General features: G+C 43.3%; 1 protein-coding gene across 2 annotated transcripts; it reads right to left on the bottom strand.

Moving 5' to 3' along the window:
- Window positions 1–578: 578 nt before the first annotated feature.
- Window positions 579–14,548, bottom strand: smg6 (SMG6 nonsense mediated mRNA decay factor). 2 transcript variants are annotated; one of them, XR_007114314.1, is made up of 20 exons: window positions 14,404–14,548; window positions 10,959–13,290; window positions 10,677–10,869; window positions 10,020–10,130; window positions 9,671–9,777; window positions 9,269–9,347; window positions 7,755–7,865; window positions 7,440–7,655; window positions 6,402–6,463; window positions 6,105–6,250; window positions 5,816–5,929; window positions 5,272–5,440; window positions 4,856–5,075; window positions 4,554–4,733; window positions 4,247–4,414; window positions 3,674–3,818; window positions 2,810–3,072; window positions 2,639–2,720; window positions 2,320–2,515; window positions 579–2,282 (listed from the first exon to the last, which is right to left on the bottom strand). XR_007114314.1 is itself a non-coding variant. In XM_047607158.1 (19 exons), exons 1-19 carry the CDS (start codon window positions 14,492–14,494, stop codon window positions 2,385–2,387), a joined length of 4,920 nt encoding a protein of 1,639 aa, XP_047463114.1. In that variant the 5' UTR covers window positions 14,495–14,548; the 3' UTR covers window positions 579–2,384. The 2 variants fall into 2 exon arrangements, 1 of the variants encoding a protein (XP_047463114.1); XM_047607158.1 differs by having other exon boundaries at window positions 579–2,515.
- Window positions 14,549–19,188: the final 4,640 nt, after the last annotated feature.

The raw sequence follows: 19,188 nt of genomic DNA on the forward strand, positions 1-19,188 counted from the left end.
CACAACAGCCTTCAGATTCAAACTTGAATCAACATTTTTCTCACTTATTTTAAACGAACGCTGAAGGCGACAAGCGTCATTAAGCTGAGGTTTAGTGATATTAGTTACAATAATGCGCATTTATTGTCACCAGGGTCCACGATGAATGTGGCAGCGAATACAAGGCTCCATTAACCTCGTGCTGTTGATACTTGAGAGTGCCCTTCCATACATAATACTCCTCGGCTCCATCATTTCCGCTTGTGTCGTTTTCAGCAACCACATGAGGGCACACGTGTGAAGGTTTTGGTTTGTTTGTGATTTAGAGCATGGATAATATCCATTTAGATTTATCGCCTGGGATTATCTATGACTTCGTTTATATCCACCAACTCAGTTCAACGATTGTTTTAAACAGAAAATACTCCAGTGATTCTAAAAAATAAAATAAAAAAGGGAGACATTTTGACACAGAAAAGCATAGGTTTATGTAAGAGAATTAAAGTTGGTGCTGAGGCATTGTTGACAAATATCTAGATTGAACTAAAGGACATTCTTACATCACATTCTTAAATTGCTTAACAATGAGGCAAAAACAATGGTTTTGAAACTGTTTTAATTATGGATGATGAAAGATTGAAAAAGTGAGTTAAGCAATTGCTCCGACACAATGCAACAATGCCACTTGACGCAACAGACTGCACCGAATACGACAAGCAACATCAAAACGGACTGAAATAAAACGAACGTACGAGTCGGACGGTTCGTACAAACATGACGGGATGAACTGCTAAAGTTGTACAAGTCTAGCTGAAAAAGTACAGGATGAAAAGAAGGTTGGGTAGCCACCTCTACTTTTGTTATTATTTTTTAATCAATATGACAAAGTCTGCATGATGCAGCACAACAGAGGACACGCATGTAGATTATGAAATGCTCACAGAAATACACACTGAGGGAATCTCATGGAACAGTTTCCCAAAGCACAAACACTTCCTTTGTGGACAACGTGTCAGTGAGATGTCGTGTGGATCTGATGGAAATTTTACAACTTTTATTACACCACATGTATTTTAGTTTCAACAACAAAAAAAAAGTGGATATTTGAGCTTGAAGAAGAGACAATGTTACACCCCGAAGGCAGGTAAGCTGCTGATGGTATAAATTAAGAAGGAACAAAAAAATACTGATGCTAGCTATGAATAGAAAGTAAAAATATTCACCGGTATTCCTCGATAATAAAGCTCCTGCAAAGTCACAGCCGTGGACCACGTCCTTATACTGAGCCTAGATAATACTGGGTTGAAGATTTTTTTTTGCAAATATTTGGGTTTTAAATGGCAGAAGATGGGATTTCACTAAAAAAAAAAAAAAATATCAATGTAGCCAAATTTTCTGGAACTCCAAACTCGACACAAACCAACAAAACATTGGTTAAACGTCTCAAAAAGAAAAAAAAAAAAAAAAAAAATGAAATTAGCTGAAGTATTTACAAATGCTATTGTGGGAAGACTTTGCAGAGGCTCATTATCGGAGTCAACAACATGGAGAAACAGCCTCCAAGGAACAACAACAACAAAAAAAAAAGCAAAAGAAAAATGAATAATAAACAATGTTTTGTGGTTGCTGACATCTTATAACACCAAAAAAACAAGCTGGAGGAACAGCCCTAGACACCGAACAGGCATCAGCATTTCCTGGGTTAGCAGGAATTAAAACACCTGCGTGTGATTCTTTTCATGTGCCAAGTTCGCAGGAGAGCTCTTGATGAACCCTCGCTGCAATTAGCCACTCTTCTCTGCGTCGGTGCAGACCATCCAGCGGTGCGTCTCTCCACCTTCCACCTTCCACCTTCCTCTCTCTGAGCGCTGCCTCTTAGAGCAGCCTCTAAGCCCGGGCCCTCAGAGAGGTGTGGAAGCGCCGTCTACGGCCGTCACTACTGCCGTCTTTAATCAATGAAATGATCATAGACGCGCTCCCTCTCTCATCCTATCATCAGCTTCAAATTTTAATTCAGCTCGCAGAGCGCACACTAAACAGGCGCGGAGGTTTTGACGCTGGATAAATCAAATCCCTCCATGTTGCCTCCTTCCTCCCTTCTACTCCAGCCTTCCTGAGACTTATCGAGTCTCGCCGTCTCTTTCTGGGGAAGCTCGCTGATCTTAACACATACATACACGCACACACGTCGTCACAAGAGGGGAAAAGGCTCATTAAAACCACCCTGCTCTCCCTACACTCGCTTGTATTTCATAGGAAGTGGTTCTTAGCGTTCTTTGTCATTTCCTCTCCCCTGTTATCTCCTCTTCTTCTTCTTCCTTCTCCGCTTAAGTGTGTCTCCTCTCCTGGCTGAGTGACAAGCAGGCTTCAGCAGTTGCGTTCCTTTGATTCCAGCTTCGCCTGGTTCAGCCCACTTTGGCCCAGCTGAGGAAAGCGGGGATGTCTCGCACGGGGACGTTGCGGGTCAAAGCTTTGACTCGCAGGTTGCGGTCGTCCGTGAGGAGCACCACCTCCCTCTGAAGCCTTATTGTCCCATCTGTTAATGAGGCAGGGAGACGACGAGACGTGAGAAATTAGCTTTGTTTGCATCGACGTGTTTGCGTGAGTTTGAGGATACATCAACAATGACGCAACAAGATGAGAGTTAAATGCTACATACTTCTCTGTTGAGGCATGAAATCTTTCGCCTTGTCTTTGCAGTAGTGGAGACAGCAGGACAGAATCACGTCGTCATTGTTACCCTGCAGAAGAATAGAAAACTGAGTCACTGAAGAACGTTTTATACTGCAGTCGACCACTGCAGCCTCATTTCTTTTCGTCTGGTTCCTACCTGTTGTCCAGAGGTGTCTTCACTGCGGAAGGCAATAGACTCGAGCTGATTTCCTCTGCTGGTCAGGGCTCTGAGACACGGTTCCCTTGCTTCGAATCCTCTCTCTAAGAAAGCCACCGCCGACCGAGCCTTCTCCTGCACGGCTCGCACGTGGGCTGCAGTGACGTTGTAGTTGCCACGACCGCCGCTGAAGCGTCCCCCGGATCCCAGTCCTCCACCAAAACTGTCCTGGCCTTTAGCCAAACCATCCAACTCTGTGATCACTGATAAAGGAAACAAATCAAACCATGAGCGCACACGGGCAACAATTTCCTGCGTTCTGATCATTTTGAAGGCAACAGTTTTGTTCTCCTGCTCCGTTCTCATCTTTTAATTTATAGAGGGTATGTATGTTGCGTCACAGCCAGCGAAGTCTCCGTGGTTACGGCAAAAAGTGACTGGTGAACACGGGGATTAGCCACATTAGTTTGAATTATAGGCTTTAATAGCGTCTAAACTGTAAAATTAATTTAAAAAAAGGTGAAGAGTTGTTTTGCGATCGACTTTAGCAACAATCTGGTTACTTCTCAGTAAAGCTCTTAGCATTCGCATCTCTTATTTAGCTACATTTATCTTAACTGAAATGAATTAGAACTAGCTTAAAATAACTGAAACTGAGGCTAATCCACTTTTCCAAATCCACACTAGTTTGTGTGGATCATTGTCGAGTCCAATTGTCCTTAATTTGATCTGATAATCCACATTTTCCCAGGTCTCACTGTATTTACTGACACATTTCACTGTGTTTTTTGCCACTAAAGGGAGACCCCAGGTGGCAGTGACGTCAATACATTCCCTCTATTGCTTTAATTTCTTTAGTCTTACCGATGAGCGGCACAACTATTATATATTTTCCGCACTGAAGAAGTTTCTTCAGGCCTCCCAAATGATCAATGAATCCATTGGTATCTGGAACCAAAAAGAGAGGCCTCACTTCCAGCTCCAGCTGCCCACCTGTCTGCAGCACCGCCTGAAATAACACACATAAACTGGATGTAAAAAATCATATATGTGGTATCACACTATAGCACGTCTGGCATATTTAATTCAAGCTCTACCGTCGAATGACACATCGACGATCAGAAAGAACACACAAAGCCTGATCTGAACATTTCAACACGAGCTCGCAGGGATTTTCCATAATTAATGGGGGACGTCATTTTCTTTTGTTTGATTAAATTTGTTGTCTATCTATGGATTGTTACCAGGAAAAATGCATAAGCAACTGAGACGTTGCTAAAGGGCGCATTAAACAATTATTTTCCTCGTCACCCAATTACCCTTTCATTATTCCTTATCTTATGAAATGCTGGACAGAAAGACCAATCTCTACAACAACTTATTTGCTTATTTGAATTCATTTATTGTCTGGTACTGGTCTATGTGCCTGCGCTTTACCTGTATTTTATCCCTGCGCTTCTGTTGCTGCGCCAGTTCGTTGGCGAGGGCGTGGCGTCGCGCCTTCAGCTGTCTGATGTCACTCTCGCTGTCTCCCTCTTCGACATCCTCCTCCTCTCCTTCTGATGCAGAGAGAGACGATTCTGCCTCGACTATCACGTCATCGGCCTGGAATCAGACAATGAACACATTTTCATTTTCATAAAATTTTTCAAGTAAGCGGAGAAATACACTCGGAGGGGAAAAGGCCTGAAATAACCAAGCGGAGAATAAATTTTATTAGAGGACGAGTAGCAGAGACAGTCACCTCTTTCTCCGTCACAGAATCCTGCCTGGTCCTTGTGTCCATTGACTGGTTAGGTGGAGGAGACGTTGCCACAGAGATGTATTTGCCTCCCTTGAAGGCCAACAGAGGCTCTTCCTGTCCACACAACGCCTCCAGAAAGTACTTCAGCACCGTCACTCTTTTACAATTTGCTGCTATTGCCTATTGAAAAAAGAGGACGGGAGTATTTGTGCGAAACAGGGAAAGCAGATGATTAGAGATGAAAGTAAATACTGGCACTCTGTGTTACTGTCTAACAAAATACACCTTTGATTTCCACTCACCATGTCTGTGTGTCTGTCCGTGTAGCACGGCTCCTGCGGAGCAGCCAGAAGTGGTACGAAGCCGGCAAGCAGCCGGTCTTCCTTCAGCTGGAGCACGGTCAGCTCCTCGTCTCCTTCCACCTCATCAGTATCAACTTTGTAGAGCAGCACTTCCTCGTGATCCACGCGGGCCAGCACGTTACACAGGTCGGCAAGGCACTGCCAAACATCAGGGCTGCAACTTCATAGAGGGAACGTCACGAGAGATGTGGAAGAGAGAGTATTTAAAAGAATGACAGAAAGTTGTAGGAGAATTAGCTCATGTGATAATATGTGTGTAAAGCTCATAGCAATTAGACACTGACGTGCATTTGGCAGCTAAATATATATTTACCAGGAACAAGACTCAAATAATAATGTTTCTCTGTAGCTCTTACTCTATACTGCACGGTGGCGGGTTCCACTGGTCTGGCTGTCCCAACATCCAATCAGACCAGACTTTGATGCTTGGCAGTAGTTCACTGAGGTCCAATGGGAAGGCAGAGACTCTCACAATACCCTCCAGCTCATCTTCTTTCCCCTCCTCCTCTCCATCTGCCATGGGGACTGGGTTTAAACAAGAGAGAAAAAAAAGAGGTGTTAACAACAATTAAAATTAACATTATGTGGAAAGAACAGGAGGCTGTTTGGGGTCTCACATAAAATTCAATAAGTCTTATCACGGACGCTTCTTTTAAAATGTTCAGCTTAATTAAAAAGGCGAACCCCATTTCATTTTGGCGTCAAAAGCCACGAAAACTTTTTGAAATTCGCACAAGCCGCCTATGAGTCACAAGGCTCGCCAGCTCGATGAATAATCCCGACCAACGCGCCGCGGGACGGACCAGCGGCTCAAGTCTTTTAATCCTAATGCAGAGTGTAGAGGTGGACCTTTAAAGGGGCTTTTGATCGACTACTTGTGGAGCGCACTGAGCGCGTTACCTGCAGGAATCTCTTTGAGGAGCTCTGTGCAGCGCTGCACCAGCAGTGCAAACATGCCAAGGCCCAGTGCCGTGCTCTGCTCCTGTAAAACAGACCGCACCTCTCCCTCTTCACCTGGCAGGAGACAGGGATGTGAAGCAGCACTTCATTAATAATTTGTGCGCAACCGTGGAACAAGTGTCAACTATGTGCTATTTTACTAGTCGTGTATTTGCTGATAAATCAACTTTAATACTATTCGACATTTGGAGATGATTACATTTGCGTTTGTGTGTCCGTTCAGTATTACCTCTGCTATGGGAATTGTGTATGGTGAACATGTTGATGGTGATGATCTGCAGCATGTGTGTGCTGCTCAGGAGGGGGGGGCTGTGCTGGAGAAGCGTCCTGAACTCCTGTAGGACGCGGCTCGCCACTGCAGGGAACGACTCCATGCTGCACAGACGGGAGACGAACACAATATAGAGCTGACACAATGTCAAACTGGTGGGAGAAAAAAAATAAAAAATTGCCCCTAATTTTGTCCTTCCTTCCAACAAATACGGGCCATTAACACAGGGGCTTGGAAACATGGGACATTACTCACCCCACTTTAGTGAAGAGCTTTCCGTGTGCATGCAGGAAACTCAGAATGAATCTCTTATTTAGCTGGAGGGGGGAAAAAAAAAAAAAGGAGAAGGCCAAAAGATGAGCATTAGTAATCTCTCCACTCGTACAGCATATGACAAGAAAACCCTGCATCCGATGAAGAAGGAACAAAAATGGGTTTGGTAAACACTTCAATGTTAAAATGGACCCAAGAGAGTGAATGAACGCAAAGGCTGCTGCCAACAAAGAGACGTGCCTCTTCCCAAAAAACACGTCAACTAACCGACAAACCAAATGTATTTGTTAAACACGTAAAAATAATAAAAACAGAAGACGGGCCAAATTTAAGCTGCTATTTCTATATGAACTCATACAGGAATGTAAACGTAGACGGTCTGAAATGTGAATGAGACCAGAGCCCAGAGCTTGTAAATGATCTGTAACAGTAAACCAGCAAACCGGGGGAATATTTTAAGCTCTATTTTCTATCGTTTTACACAGCGAGTGTACATTAGCTTCCCCTGCACTCCAACATGAACACATCCTGTTTTGTCACAGACAGAGCATCGGAGCCGCTAATGCCCTGCTAATGCTATGCCTTCTGTGTAGAGACATCCTGTCCTCTCAATGGGCACTGCAATAATTGACAGGACAGCAGCAAACAAATTAGCAAACAAACAGCAGCAAATAATCCAATTACACCATATACGTCCCAATAATAGTTCCACTGAATAAGTAAATGGCGAATCACTGCAAGGAAAAACGGAATATTAAGAAAAAAAAAAAAAAAAAAAATCAAGAACGGGCTAAAGAGTTCACGGTAATGAAAATAAATTGGTGAAATGAAAGTCCAGGAAACACTGAAAATTAACAGAGTAAAGGAAACAAAATGAATTCAAGTAGAGGAAAAAATAAACCAGATTACACAGATGAGAGGGGAAATTAAACATTCGAAAATATGAAGATGTTTGCAGGAGGCACCAATCAAAATCAACAATGCATGTACAACAGGATGAGAGAAAGAGAGAGTTCTTACATCAGTGGCGTTGAGAGTTCCCAGCTCTCCGTCCTGTTCAGAGTCTCTGCTGGACTCGCTGCCTCCTCTCTGTGAAGACGGGGTTGCTGCTTGTCCGGTGGGACGAATCCAGATCTCCACACGCGCTCCCTCTTCCCCTCTTCCTCTTCCTCTTACCGCCGGGCCCCTGGAGCCTCCTTCGTGTTCCTGCCTCCTCCTTCGTTCAAGCTGCTCCGCCTGTAACAGGAAAAAGTCTGTGAACAAGAAGCACTTGCTCTGCCTCAAATCTTGGCGTTTTGTAAACCTGCCCGGCTAAGCTCCACGTGTGCGTCCCACCTTTCGCTTGGCCTCCTCAAAGAGACTCATCAGGCTTTCCTTCGCAGTCAGAATGGGGTTGGAAGCTGCCAAGCTGCGCATGTAATAATACACAGCATCTAACTTCCGCTTCTGTGGGAAAGAGACAAGAGTAAGAGGTTAGGGCATCACACACACTAGACAAATAATTCCCAAATCATCATTCTCAAAACACTGTTGTATTTTTCAGTAGTTCTAAAGACAGGAAAGCTAGTTAATGAATCCCAAACTTTCTACCCCTCCTATGACTACAGAGTACGTGCATAACAACACATGTGCAGGCAATGCTTTCGCCCATTCAATTTGAAACTCAACATATTTGAGCGGGTCTACGTCAATATCAAAAGAAGTGTGTAGTAAGTAATCAGAGAAACAGACACGAAGTCAAACACCACGAACACCAGGGCTGTCACGATAACGATATTATCACTATAGCAACAAAAATGTAAATGGGAAATCCAGGAAATGCATCTTTAACTTGATTTATGTCATTTTCTCTCTTTTGGGAGATGAATTACACTCAAATTAACAGTAGAACGGAAGAAAACAGGGGCAGATGTAAAACACTGTGTTCAAGTGGCTCTGGATCATTTACACCAGAGGTGCCCAAACTCTTCCCAGTGGAGGGACACAACTGAATATGGGGGGAGGGTCATGGGCCAAAATGTTAATTTTGCAGTACATTAAGTTAAATATGGGTACTGCATGCATGTGCAAAATAAACACTATCACAAAATAACTTTGAAAAATGAATGACACTGGTTATTATGCTTCACATTTATCATCTACATCTCTACGTCTACTTGGCTTCTTTAAATAAGAAAAGTATTTGAAGCACTCTGAACTATCTGAAGACAGTCATGTATTTGAGCTGGCAGGAGCTCAACAGCGCTACCCTCCCATCATTATGTTATTGTTGGTCAGAAGTGCACCAGGAAATAAAAACCCGATCATGAACTTTCATTTTTTAATACCACGATTATCGTCAATACGGGTATATCATGACAACAACTAAAGCTTAAAGTCCAGTGAGTTCTGGTGCAGTTCACTGAACCTGAGCAGAGTAGAGAGACTATACTACTGCATTCAGCAGCTCCAGAATCATCACGTTTATGTCAGTGTGACACTTTGACTGGCGTAAACAGGTGATGTGCTGTACTTTTAGTGAGCTGCTCACTTTATTTTCTCCACACTTTCCTTTTTTTCATCATTTCTACTGAGGCTGATTTTCATTTCTACAGCGACATAACTCCACCGGTTACTCTCATTCTGTTTTTTTTTCTTCTACCAAACTTCACCTAAATCTAAATGGCAAATATCAATTGAATCCGATTTGTCTACAATTAACAGCCAAGTATCACCACAGTTTTTTCCAACACTACTGTAAATGTTTTCAAAGCAAAAACACAACAGTTTAATGTAACATCTGTTAGTTAATTTGAAACTGAATATGAAGTAAAAAAAAAAAAAATATGGTTTTGGATTTCATGACTCACTGTATAGACGGCCAACAAGGCCAGCTGGTTATATGGTCGTCCGTTTTTCGGGGCAATCTGCTGAGCTTTCAGGTACCAACTACGAAAAAAAAAAAAACAAAAGCATTCACGTGAGTCCAAAAACAAGAAACTTTGAAACACATTTTCAGCATCCTTTTTAAATTATGCAGTTCTCGTCTGTAGTAGAAGATGAGATGAAGTTATTTTCTGTCATATAGAAGTAGGAGGTTTCATGAAAACAGAAGGAACAATTTGTCCAAGACTAAAACATTTGGAGATAATTAGCTGTCTGGAAGGTAGTAAACTGGTCTAAATATTGTTGCACTACAAAAAGGGTATTCCTGTCAAAATAAAATCATGTCAATAAACTTCCTAACCTATCGAATGTGTTTAAGGAATTACCTGCGAGCCTTGCCATAGTTGGCAGAGTCACTGGCTTGCTCTCGGTAACGCGCTATATCTCCCTGACAAATCATGCAGCGCTGAGCACTTATAAGTGCATACTTAACCTGAAACAAAGTCAAAAGCATAAGAAAAGAAAATTAAAAACATAATTGTACACATACTTAATAAGAAGAAAACAAACACCAACTCTATTGCTCTTAACAAAGATGTCTAATTACTGACTGGGTTAATACATTTAGTATGATAAACGGTGTCTTACAGTTTCTGTATTATTCTGAAATCATGTCTTTGTTTTAAAGGCTTGTTATTTAGCTTCAAACACAGAATAAAAAGAATAATGCTGTACCGTCTTGCGTAATGGCCGAGCCCTGATTGCCATGCCATCCATGTAATCTTCTAATTTGAATTGGTACACTGTCTGCAGCTTCTGAAGCAGCGCGTCGAAGAACAGCGCTCCCTGTGACACACGCACAATGAAGGAGAGAAAGATGTGGTTCTCACAATTAGTAATCTTCACAGAACGCACGGACAAATATTTAACAAGCTGTCTCCAATTTATAAATCCTGAGGTAGAGAGACACGATGCATCTATTGATGCCTGTTATCATTACAACAAATGTGAAACAAACAAACATGTGAAACGGTTTCGGACACAAATATTCCATGATATTCTGTAGGCAACACACAATTAGACAGTGGATTATCTTGTGCAATCCTATTACTTGTAGGTTAAACAATCCCTGAGTTTGTTGCATAGCTACTTAACCCTCCTATTACCTTTGGGGACAATTTGACCCCATGCAATGTTTAACGTTTCTAAATATATGATTAACACACACACATATATATATATGATATTGTATATATGTACACTGACACAAACACTGGACCCAACATAATACATGTCATTACTCCTGACAATAGTTGTGACAATAGTTTTTCTAAACTGACTGCTTTTCAATTGCCTCCTTGACTTGGCCTTATTGCCCCACACACGTCTTACCTCGTCCAGCAGCGTGAGCAACATGTTCCTGATATGAGGGGTGTTGTCATAGGTCGGATCTTTGAGCAGCTGGCGGAAGTGCTCAATGACCTGGTAGAAGACGTTCTTCCACAGAGCCTGATCCACGTTCTGAGTGTCTGAGAACTCGATGTCTGTCAGGATGACCTGCTCGTACAGCCCCAAAAGCTCCGCTCTACAAAAAAAAGGAGGACACGATATAAAATGTGAGCTTTTCACCCCCAATTTAACTGCTTTTTGAATGTAACATCACCAGATGCTCACCTGAGCTGGCCCATGCGTTCCAGTCCTTCAGCACTGACTCTGTCTCTGGACAGCAAGTTACTGATCTGAAGCTCCTGTGTGTCTGCGGCCCTCAGCAGCCTCCCCAGTTCCCCTCTGGCTTGTTCTGCCTCCTCATATGTCAGAGCCCCTCCTCCGCCTGACTGGGAATAAACTGCTCCCCGATAACTCCCGCAGAACTGACCGGCACCTGGGCTCGGGTACATGCCGTTTGGAGGAGCCATTTGGTAGGGTCCCATGTGGTAAGAATATGGATAGCGCTGGCCGCTGCTTGTGGTGCCGGGACTGTGTGAGTTGGTGGCTGACATGGGGTAGCAATAGGGGTTGTCAGAGTTTTGGAATTTGTAGTAGGCCATGGCAGTCGCCTTTTGGGATCGCAAGTGCTCACCCTGGTGGACTGGAGGACTGCCCGCTACCTCATCATCTGTGTCAAGAAAGTGAAGTTGTCCATATCCAGTCCCCGTCTGAAGATACAAAGGCTGCTGATGAGACATGTGCTGTGAGGGTTGAGTGCTGGTAAGGGCTGGCTTCTGATCGGGGTTATTTGGATCCCAGAGCCGTCTCACTCCTCCCCCACGGCCTCCTCTGCTCCTGCTAGCTGCTCCTCCCCTAGTTCCACCAAAAAGGAGCCTTTGCCCCACCTGAGGTGAATTGGAGATTTCCGTGCGGGCCGGAAGCACCAGAATACCACCACCCCTGCCACGAGAAACAGGGCCTGGCTTGCGATGTTGGGCATCCCCGCTCTGTGAAGAAGTACCTGGCTGGTTTTCTAGAGAAACCCTCAGGATTCCCCGACTTCCACCTTTGTTTCCCTTTGGTCTGTTTCTTTCTTCCTTCCGTCTCGCTGCACTCAACTCTTCCTCCCCAACTCTTCTGCTCCTCCTCCTATCTTCTGTTCTGTCACTCATCTCACTCCCTTCTGTGGATGATTCCTCATTTGTGGTCCAGCTTTGTAAATGGCTTCTGCGTCCTTCTCCACCGGTAACCGTTCCCACTTTGTTGTTGTGGTCTGACCGTGGCCACTTGGTAGCCTCCACGTTCATTGCTCGTCCAGGACCATCCAGGCTGGTAACACTGCTGGCGGAGCTACTGCTGTAAGTTCGATTCCTTGTGCGCCGAATGTCTGATTTGGAATAGCGTTTTGAGTTTGGCGTCGTGATATTTGCATTGGACCTGTCTTTGTCACCTCTGCCTAAATTTCTTTCTGTCTTTGCATCTTTCTCAGGGTCTCTGGCCCTGCTGTTGTTGTTGTCTCCTTTTCTGTTTTCTCTGCGATTTTCTCTTTTTTTAGTTTGGTGCGTCTCTCCTGCCTTATCTGCTTTCCCCCCATCTGCTTCTGGAGCTCTCTTGCTTCTTTCTTCTGTTTTTTTCTGATTGCTCTTTCCTCCATCTACTTCATCCTCTCTTCTGGAATCCAGATTCTTCTCTTTTTCCTTCTCCGCTCCCCTCCTCCTGCGGTTTCCCCTTTCTCTCTTCTTTTCTGCATTATCTTCCTCATTTTTCAGCCCTGCCTCTTTGCCCCTCCTTTCTTTATCAGGACCTACTTTGCTCTTTTCTTTCAGGCTGAGTTCTTTAGCTTTCTCCACTAAATTATCAATGGGTAATGGAGGTGTATCCACATCTTGGCTTCCTTGTTGTTTCCTGTTTGCATCACTGGAACTGGACACTTTTGCTGTTTCCTGTAAACCTTTAACTTCTTTATCCTTCACTCCCTGTTTCTGTACAGGTTTCTTTTTGTTTCCCTCTCTTACACCTGTACTCTGCTGGGATTCTGGCGCCGGCTTTTGCTCGTTCTTCGTAGGGGGAGGCTTATCCTGTTCCCTTCCAACACCACAGTCCTTTCCCTGGGTACTCCTCCGGCTCCCAGGTTGATAAAATTCCCTGTCAGGTTTCCGAGCTTTCTTTGTTGGCTTTGCAGCTTCAGCAGATTCCTGGTGTTCTCTGTCATTTTCAACGGAGCCTTTTTCGCCATGTGCATTCGTTTTAGTCTGCGAGTGGCTGCTCTTACCAGAGTTCTGAGTGTTACTCCCGTCCCCTCTCATTCTGTCCTCTTCCCTTGCGTTGGTACCTGCCCCGCCGTCTGTACAGCCCTGCCTGACTGAAATATTCTGAGAGGAGAACTTTTTCTCTCTGTATGGTGGTTGGTCTTGATCATGTGAATCTGGAGCTTGGGGATCGTTTTGACCAGTGTCTCCCTCTTCGCTGTCTTGGCGATGTCGTCCCTGTCCAGGTAGCGGATGGTAGCGCTGCAGATCGGGGCGTTTTCCTTCGCGCCTCTTATGCTGCTTCTGTTTGGGATGTTCCTTTAGTTCTTCTGCACAAAAGAGAAATAAAGAGACTTATAAGAAAATTAATCATAAAAACAGAAGATGGAGTGTAAGTATTAAATAACTAAGCTGTCATGGTTTGTTTTCTCTAAGTAAAATAAAGAATATCTCATGTGAAAATCTGTCAAATTAACGTGACAAGGTGACCAATCGCCAGTTCAAATCGGTTAAAACATTCATTTTAGTGCAGCTAGCTGTGGTGGTCCCATCATTTTTACTCTATCAACATTTAGAAAGCTCGTTTGAAAGATATTATCTATATGTATACATTAAACTGACTGACATGTACACACAGAACTTTTTCTTGCATGCAATACATATAACACATTCTCCAGTAGACAACACATTGTTAGCAGGAAGCCACAATCAGTTATAGTAATAAATGTGAACCTTCAAACATGAAACTGTCACAGTATGCACACAAGGTAAGGAGAACCAGTATTGACAAAAATTATATATTTTTTTCTTCTAATATTTACAACCCTGATCCGTTCACCATGCAATCAAGTAGGCAACGAATCTAACGGCGTTTTGCAGACACGAAGGTAAATGCAATAAGCATATGGTAAACATTGATGAATGTAAAATGTAAAAAAAAAAAAAAAAAAAAAAAAAAAAAAAAAATCATTAACAACAAATATGCAGCAACAAACAAACCTACAACAATAAAAGAAACATTTACTAATGTTTTGATCACTTTTCAAACAGAAATGTGATCGTTTCGGTGGAAAGGGAAAGTTCAGTTATTCGTAACGTTAGCTTGTTCACTATCTTTAACTTGGTAAACAGTCGAATCTTTTGATTTAACTTCAGGCTGAGACATTAGTTTTTAGTCTGATAATTTATATGTAATAATTAAAAAAAAGAATCTAATTTCAAACACGATAAAATAAATCGTGAATATAGCGGGTACCGTTGAAGGGGACCGCGCGGGACTGAAGAATGGGCAGGCACGGTGCTAGCTCGCTAACAACATTAGCTAGTTACAAACTTAGCAACTCCGTAGACCACTTTAAGATAACTTAAGGTACCTTTCTGCGTAATGCTTTCGGGTTTTTGCAAATGTTTCCCTTCCAAGTATGCAACTGACTTCCCCTCACCTTTCTGACAGTCGACGGTATTGACTGAATTCGACGCTTCAGCTCTAAGCTCCGCAGCTGAGATTCGCACTCGGTCCAGTTCGTCCGCCATCTTTGTTTTCACTCAAACAAACAAGTAAGTACGGTGGCCCACATGCATCAAACGCGACTGACGATGTAGCAAAGGCAGCCGGGTAATGTAGTATGGCCTCCCTGTAAAACGTCATAAACCTTTTATGGGGTTAGGAACCATATATGGTCACTTTGGCACACATTTGAAATTGCGTCCCTGTGCCTCTAAGCATGTGGTTTTCACTCAGCCAATCAGAGAAGGAAAAACAAATCAAGGAAACATTCTCAGGTCAAATCAGTTTCTAATGTGGTCTTCAAGGTCCACCTGTGCATGAACGCTGGGCATAACTGCTTTATTATTAGGCAGCACAAAAAAGTGACCTAATGTTGTCTAATGTGATAATGTTATGTTGACAAGTGCCTGAATCAGTGTTCTAATGGTCTAAATACATGTTTACATTTGTTTACCACTTAATGACACGGAAGGATGTTAAATTCGTTAATTTGTTAATCTCGATTTTTCAATAAAAGTTTTAAAAAAAAGTTTTCACAAAAGTAAAACAGTCTTCAGATGTCCCACATTAATAACACTAGGGTTGAAAATTAGAATTTCCAAGTATTTCAAAGAGTGCCCTATAAAGGTTTAAAGACTTCTCTATTTCCTCCGTTACTGATTAATGTGTATAGATATATAGTTTTGTTATCTACTTAAACAAAATAAGCAAATTCAAAACTTGCAAATATGACATTAAAAGCAAATGTCCTATATTTAGGATTTTATGACTCATAATCTGCCATATAAATGTAAATTTCTCTTTCGTTACACAAATACGACACATATACAAGTGTTTTTTCCCTCACACTTTTAATGATTTGATATGTAGTATATAAACTGTAGAAAAAGTGTACCATTTTGCGATGGCGGTTTGGAAATTTTTTATATTATATTATAGCAGTAAGGACAGAATCTCTTTACCCAGACAAAGATATGTCTTTGATAACAGAATGATAATAAATGGTTGTAAATAAGATTTAAATTGATTTATATATATAATTTGACAAAATATATGTCATTCTTGAAGTGCTGTTACGTAATTCTTACGCAGGCTTTGGCCTACATATGAGGTCTGGGGGAAGGGGGCTTAAAGGTCTACACATTATGTAAAGAAACAGAGACAGAGTCCCTACATACATTTCACAACATTCCAGATAATGTCCACTAGATGTCAGGATTGATTATTTAGTCGTCTTTTTTAACTCGGCTGGCATGTCCTCCAACACTCTGGACTGGCCCGACAGCAAAACTTTCTCTCATCTCTTTTCTCGTCATTTATATTCATGAAGTGCAAAATCTCTCCTCTTCAGTCTCATGTCCATGGCTATGACTGAGTCGAGACTGCGTGAAGATGCCAACACCAACAGCAATGACAGGAAGACTGGGCACGGTTTATGTGTGTAAGTGCGTGTGCGTGCGTGTGTGTGCGTGCACGTGAACGTCGAGGTGGTACATGGAGAGTTCATGCAGACATCATCTGTGTGGCTGATGCCAGAGTAAACAGCTTCATTTCCCTAGCAACACCAAATTAAAGGGCCAGACTCTCTTGTCCTTCCTATAGTCTCCCATGGTGCTTCATCCAGAGCCAAAACTCCTGGATTTTCATGCGTGTTCCACCAACATCTCGATAAATTATTCATCCGAGGCGTTGGGGGAACTTCTTTCAGCATGTGTTATTTTTATGCTGTGTTATTTTATTATACACACTGAGTATTTTTAAATCCCATCTGATAACCCACCTGTTACTACAAGCCCACCCACCCAGCCCACTGTCACTGTTCCCCCTGGATTATTTTTTTTGTTTTAACCAAATCTTTTATCTTTTTATCTTATCTTTTAAGTGTCTTGTAGTGTTTTTTTTGTTTGTTTTACTTTCTACTGTGTCCTTGGGAGTTTTGAAAGGCGCCTATAGATAAAAATTCATAATAATTAATAACAATACTTTCTTATTATCACTAAAGCGGTTGGAGTAACGCTGCAGTAACGATAAAGATTACGACGGCTCGATCACGATTATGATCATCGCTGTTATCGTCGCGCTTATTCCTGTTATTAATCTCTGTTTGTCATCGTGTTGCTGCAGCTATTTCCATATGGCATAAACAATAAGCCACGTCGTGTGTGAATGCAGAACCCTGCTCAGATGTAGTGCTAGCAGAGTCTCTTGATGAAGCGCTGGCACACCAGGGGTTGTAGAGTGTTTCGTGTCTGCAGTGGAGAGATGTGAGAGAGAGAGAGGAAGGGAGGGAGAGAGGGAAGGAGGGAGGGAGAGAGGGAGGGGGGCCGCCGGAAGTGGTGGGTGTGTGTCTCCCAGTGTGTGTGTGTGTGTGTGTGTGTGTGTGTGTGTTAGAGCCTGTAAGTGTGTGTGTGTGTGTGCGCCTCCGAATGTGTGCGTATGCGTGCAGAGTTCTGATTGTCAGTGCTGCACCACAGTGCAGGTGGAGCAATGCAGGATGACAAGAGACACAGAAGGACAGAGAGGAGGGAGTGGGGGGGTGGGGGGGGGGGGGGGGGGGGGGGGGGGGTAGGAGGCAGGGAGGTAGTGAGGGAGGTAGGGAGAGGTGAGGAGGTGTGATGCAGGAGGAGAGAAGAGACTATGAATACAGATGAGAAACGCGGGGGAAGCAGCGAGTTTTTGCAGGTGAATTTCTGACACCAGGGGGTTTCTCCAGCCCGATCGTGTCTCAATCTCTCCTGCCCCCTAATTTCCCTCTCTCTCTCTCTCCGTCTCCCCCCTCTGGGACGCGGGGAGGTGGGAGGAGATGACTTTTAGAGACGACTGGAGTGGAGAAGGAGGAGGACAGATGGGGGAATACAGGCAGTGGGAGCGGGACACTGTGGTGGAGGATGGAGCAGAATGACAGTGCTGGGACTGACAAACAGGTTACACATAACAAAAGGTGAACGGCCGGGAGACGGGGAGCGAGACGACTGAAATTAGATCCACGTCCACGAGTAGTGAGAGAGACCGAAATGAAAGAACGTGTAGGAGAGGCAGAGAGAGAGAGAGAGAGAGAGAGAGAGAGAGAGAGAGAGAGAAAAAATAGAGAAAAAGACAGACTCAGGCCAGAGGCTTGTGTGACGCATATTTGCTTGTGCTAGATGTTTGGAGTATATCCATTTCAACCGGTTTTTAATGTATAATTCACAAAAAGGGGGGAGTGACAGGGGAGGACTGAGTGAAAAGACAATGTGAGATGGAGTACGTGGAGTGGTGTCTCAACAGAGAAGAATTTTAAACAAAGTCTAAGAAAGAATAAAACACTGACTGTTGCAGCGGAAGCTACTGACTGTGTTTCATGACCTCATTCGATCAGGGTAAATTAAAGTTATTAATCATATTTCATTACTCACAAAGCACACCACTTCGCAGTCCCTTACCCACACTGTCTGTATATTGTATTGGCGTGTCCCAGTTATTTACTGAAGCCAGGTAAAACATTCAAACCCAAAGCGTTTTCAGGGGCTCCGCGTTCACTCAGATAAATTGTCCTTTATTTCTTGTTTTGTGTCTTGTTTTGTTTTAATGAAACTTTTTTTTTGGGGGGGGTCACAGCAAAGTGGTGTGCATCTGCCTTCGGTATTATTGTCACGCTATCTGGGACATGTTTGTGTAATTGATCCCAGAAAGTGTATCTCCTGGAGACGTGGGCCTACGACTGGAGCTGACTCGGAAATAAAGCACATTATTTTATGAACAGACCGTTTTTAGACGCACGTCTCCATGAGCCAGTTTTAATACTGAATAACCAGCGGTTTCTCCTCAACACCCGTGGCTAAGGTGCCCTTGAGCAAGTCACCTACCCACATGAGGTCCCAGACCACTCAGAGTGCGCCCACTGCTTCATGTGTGAGTACAAATGGATTGGTATTATAAAAAGGTCACGTTTCCCTCTGTGCATAAGGACCGTAAAGAATCTTCTTTTAAATATCACATTTTGATGGATTGCTTTCATATCATACGTCTCCAGAAAGCACTTTTCACACTGAAACACAAAAGCGATCGTGCAGATTGAATTTATAAAGACTGGTCCGGCTATGGATGAGTAGATTCCATCAGATAAACTGTAGAAAATGTGCTTTTGTACTTAATTTTGAGACGTATCATATGTCAGTGTACATGACATCGAGACACACATAATACACACATATATAAATATTCTTCGGGGTCTGCACCAAATATTCCAGTAACAGGAGCAAACAGATGCCTCCACTCACTCTGATACTGACACCCCCCGTCAACACATGCACAAACGACAGCCCACGCGTACACACACACACAGAGCTGGCATCGCGCGTTAATTACGTTCAGCATATGACTTTGGCATAATGTTGTGAAGTTTTGTGTGAGTCACAGTTGGAGTTACAGAGGATGATAAGGGACGGCATCCGACTCCGGATCATTTCTAGGCACGGTTTGCCACAGATGCTCTGTACGTGTAATGAAATCACGGGGATAATCTTGTCATGGCATCGCAGGAAAGTCAATTTCAGAGGGGGCAATTTAATTGGCCCCCGCCACTTAGGAACACATGTCGCAGGGGAAGTCGGAACATGTGGCGTTACATGCATGTTTGCTCCTCCGCCCGCTTACGAAAGCAGGCGCACAAAAGTTTCTGAGTGCGTATGGGTTCAAGATATCCGTCGTTCCTTAGGTGTGCGTGCGAGTGGGCGGACGT

Source organism: Mugil cephalus, chromosome 15, assembly GCF_022458985.1.
Source record: "Mugil cephalus isolate CIBA_MC_2020 chromosome 15, CIBA_Mcephalus_1.1, whole genome shotgun sequence".
NCBI classification, from domain to species: domain Eukaryota; kingdom Metazoa; phylum Chordata; class Actinopteri; order Mugiliformes; family Mugilidae; genus Mugil; species Mugil cephalus.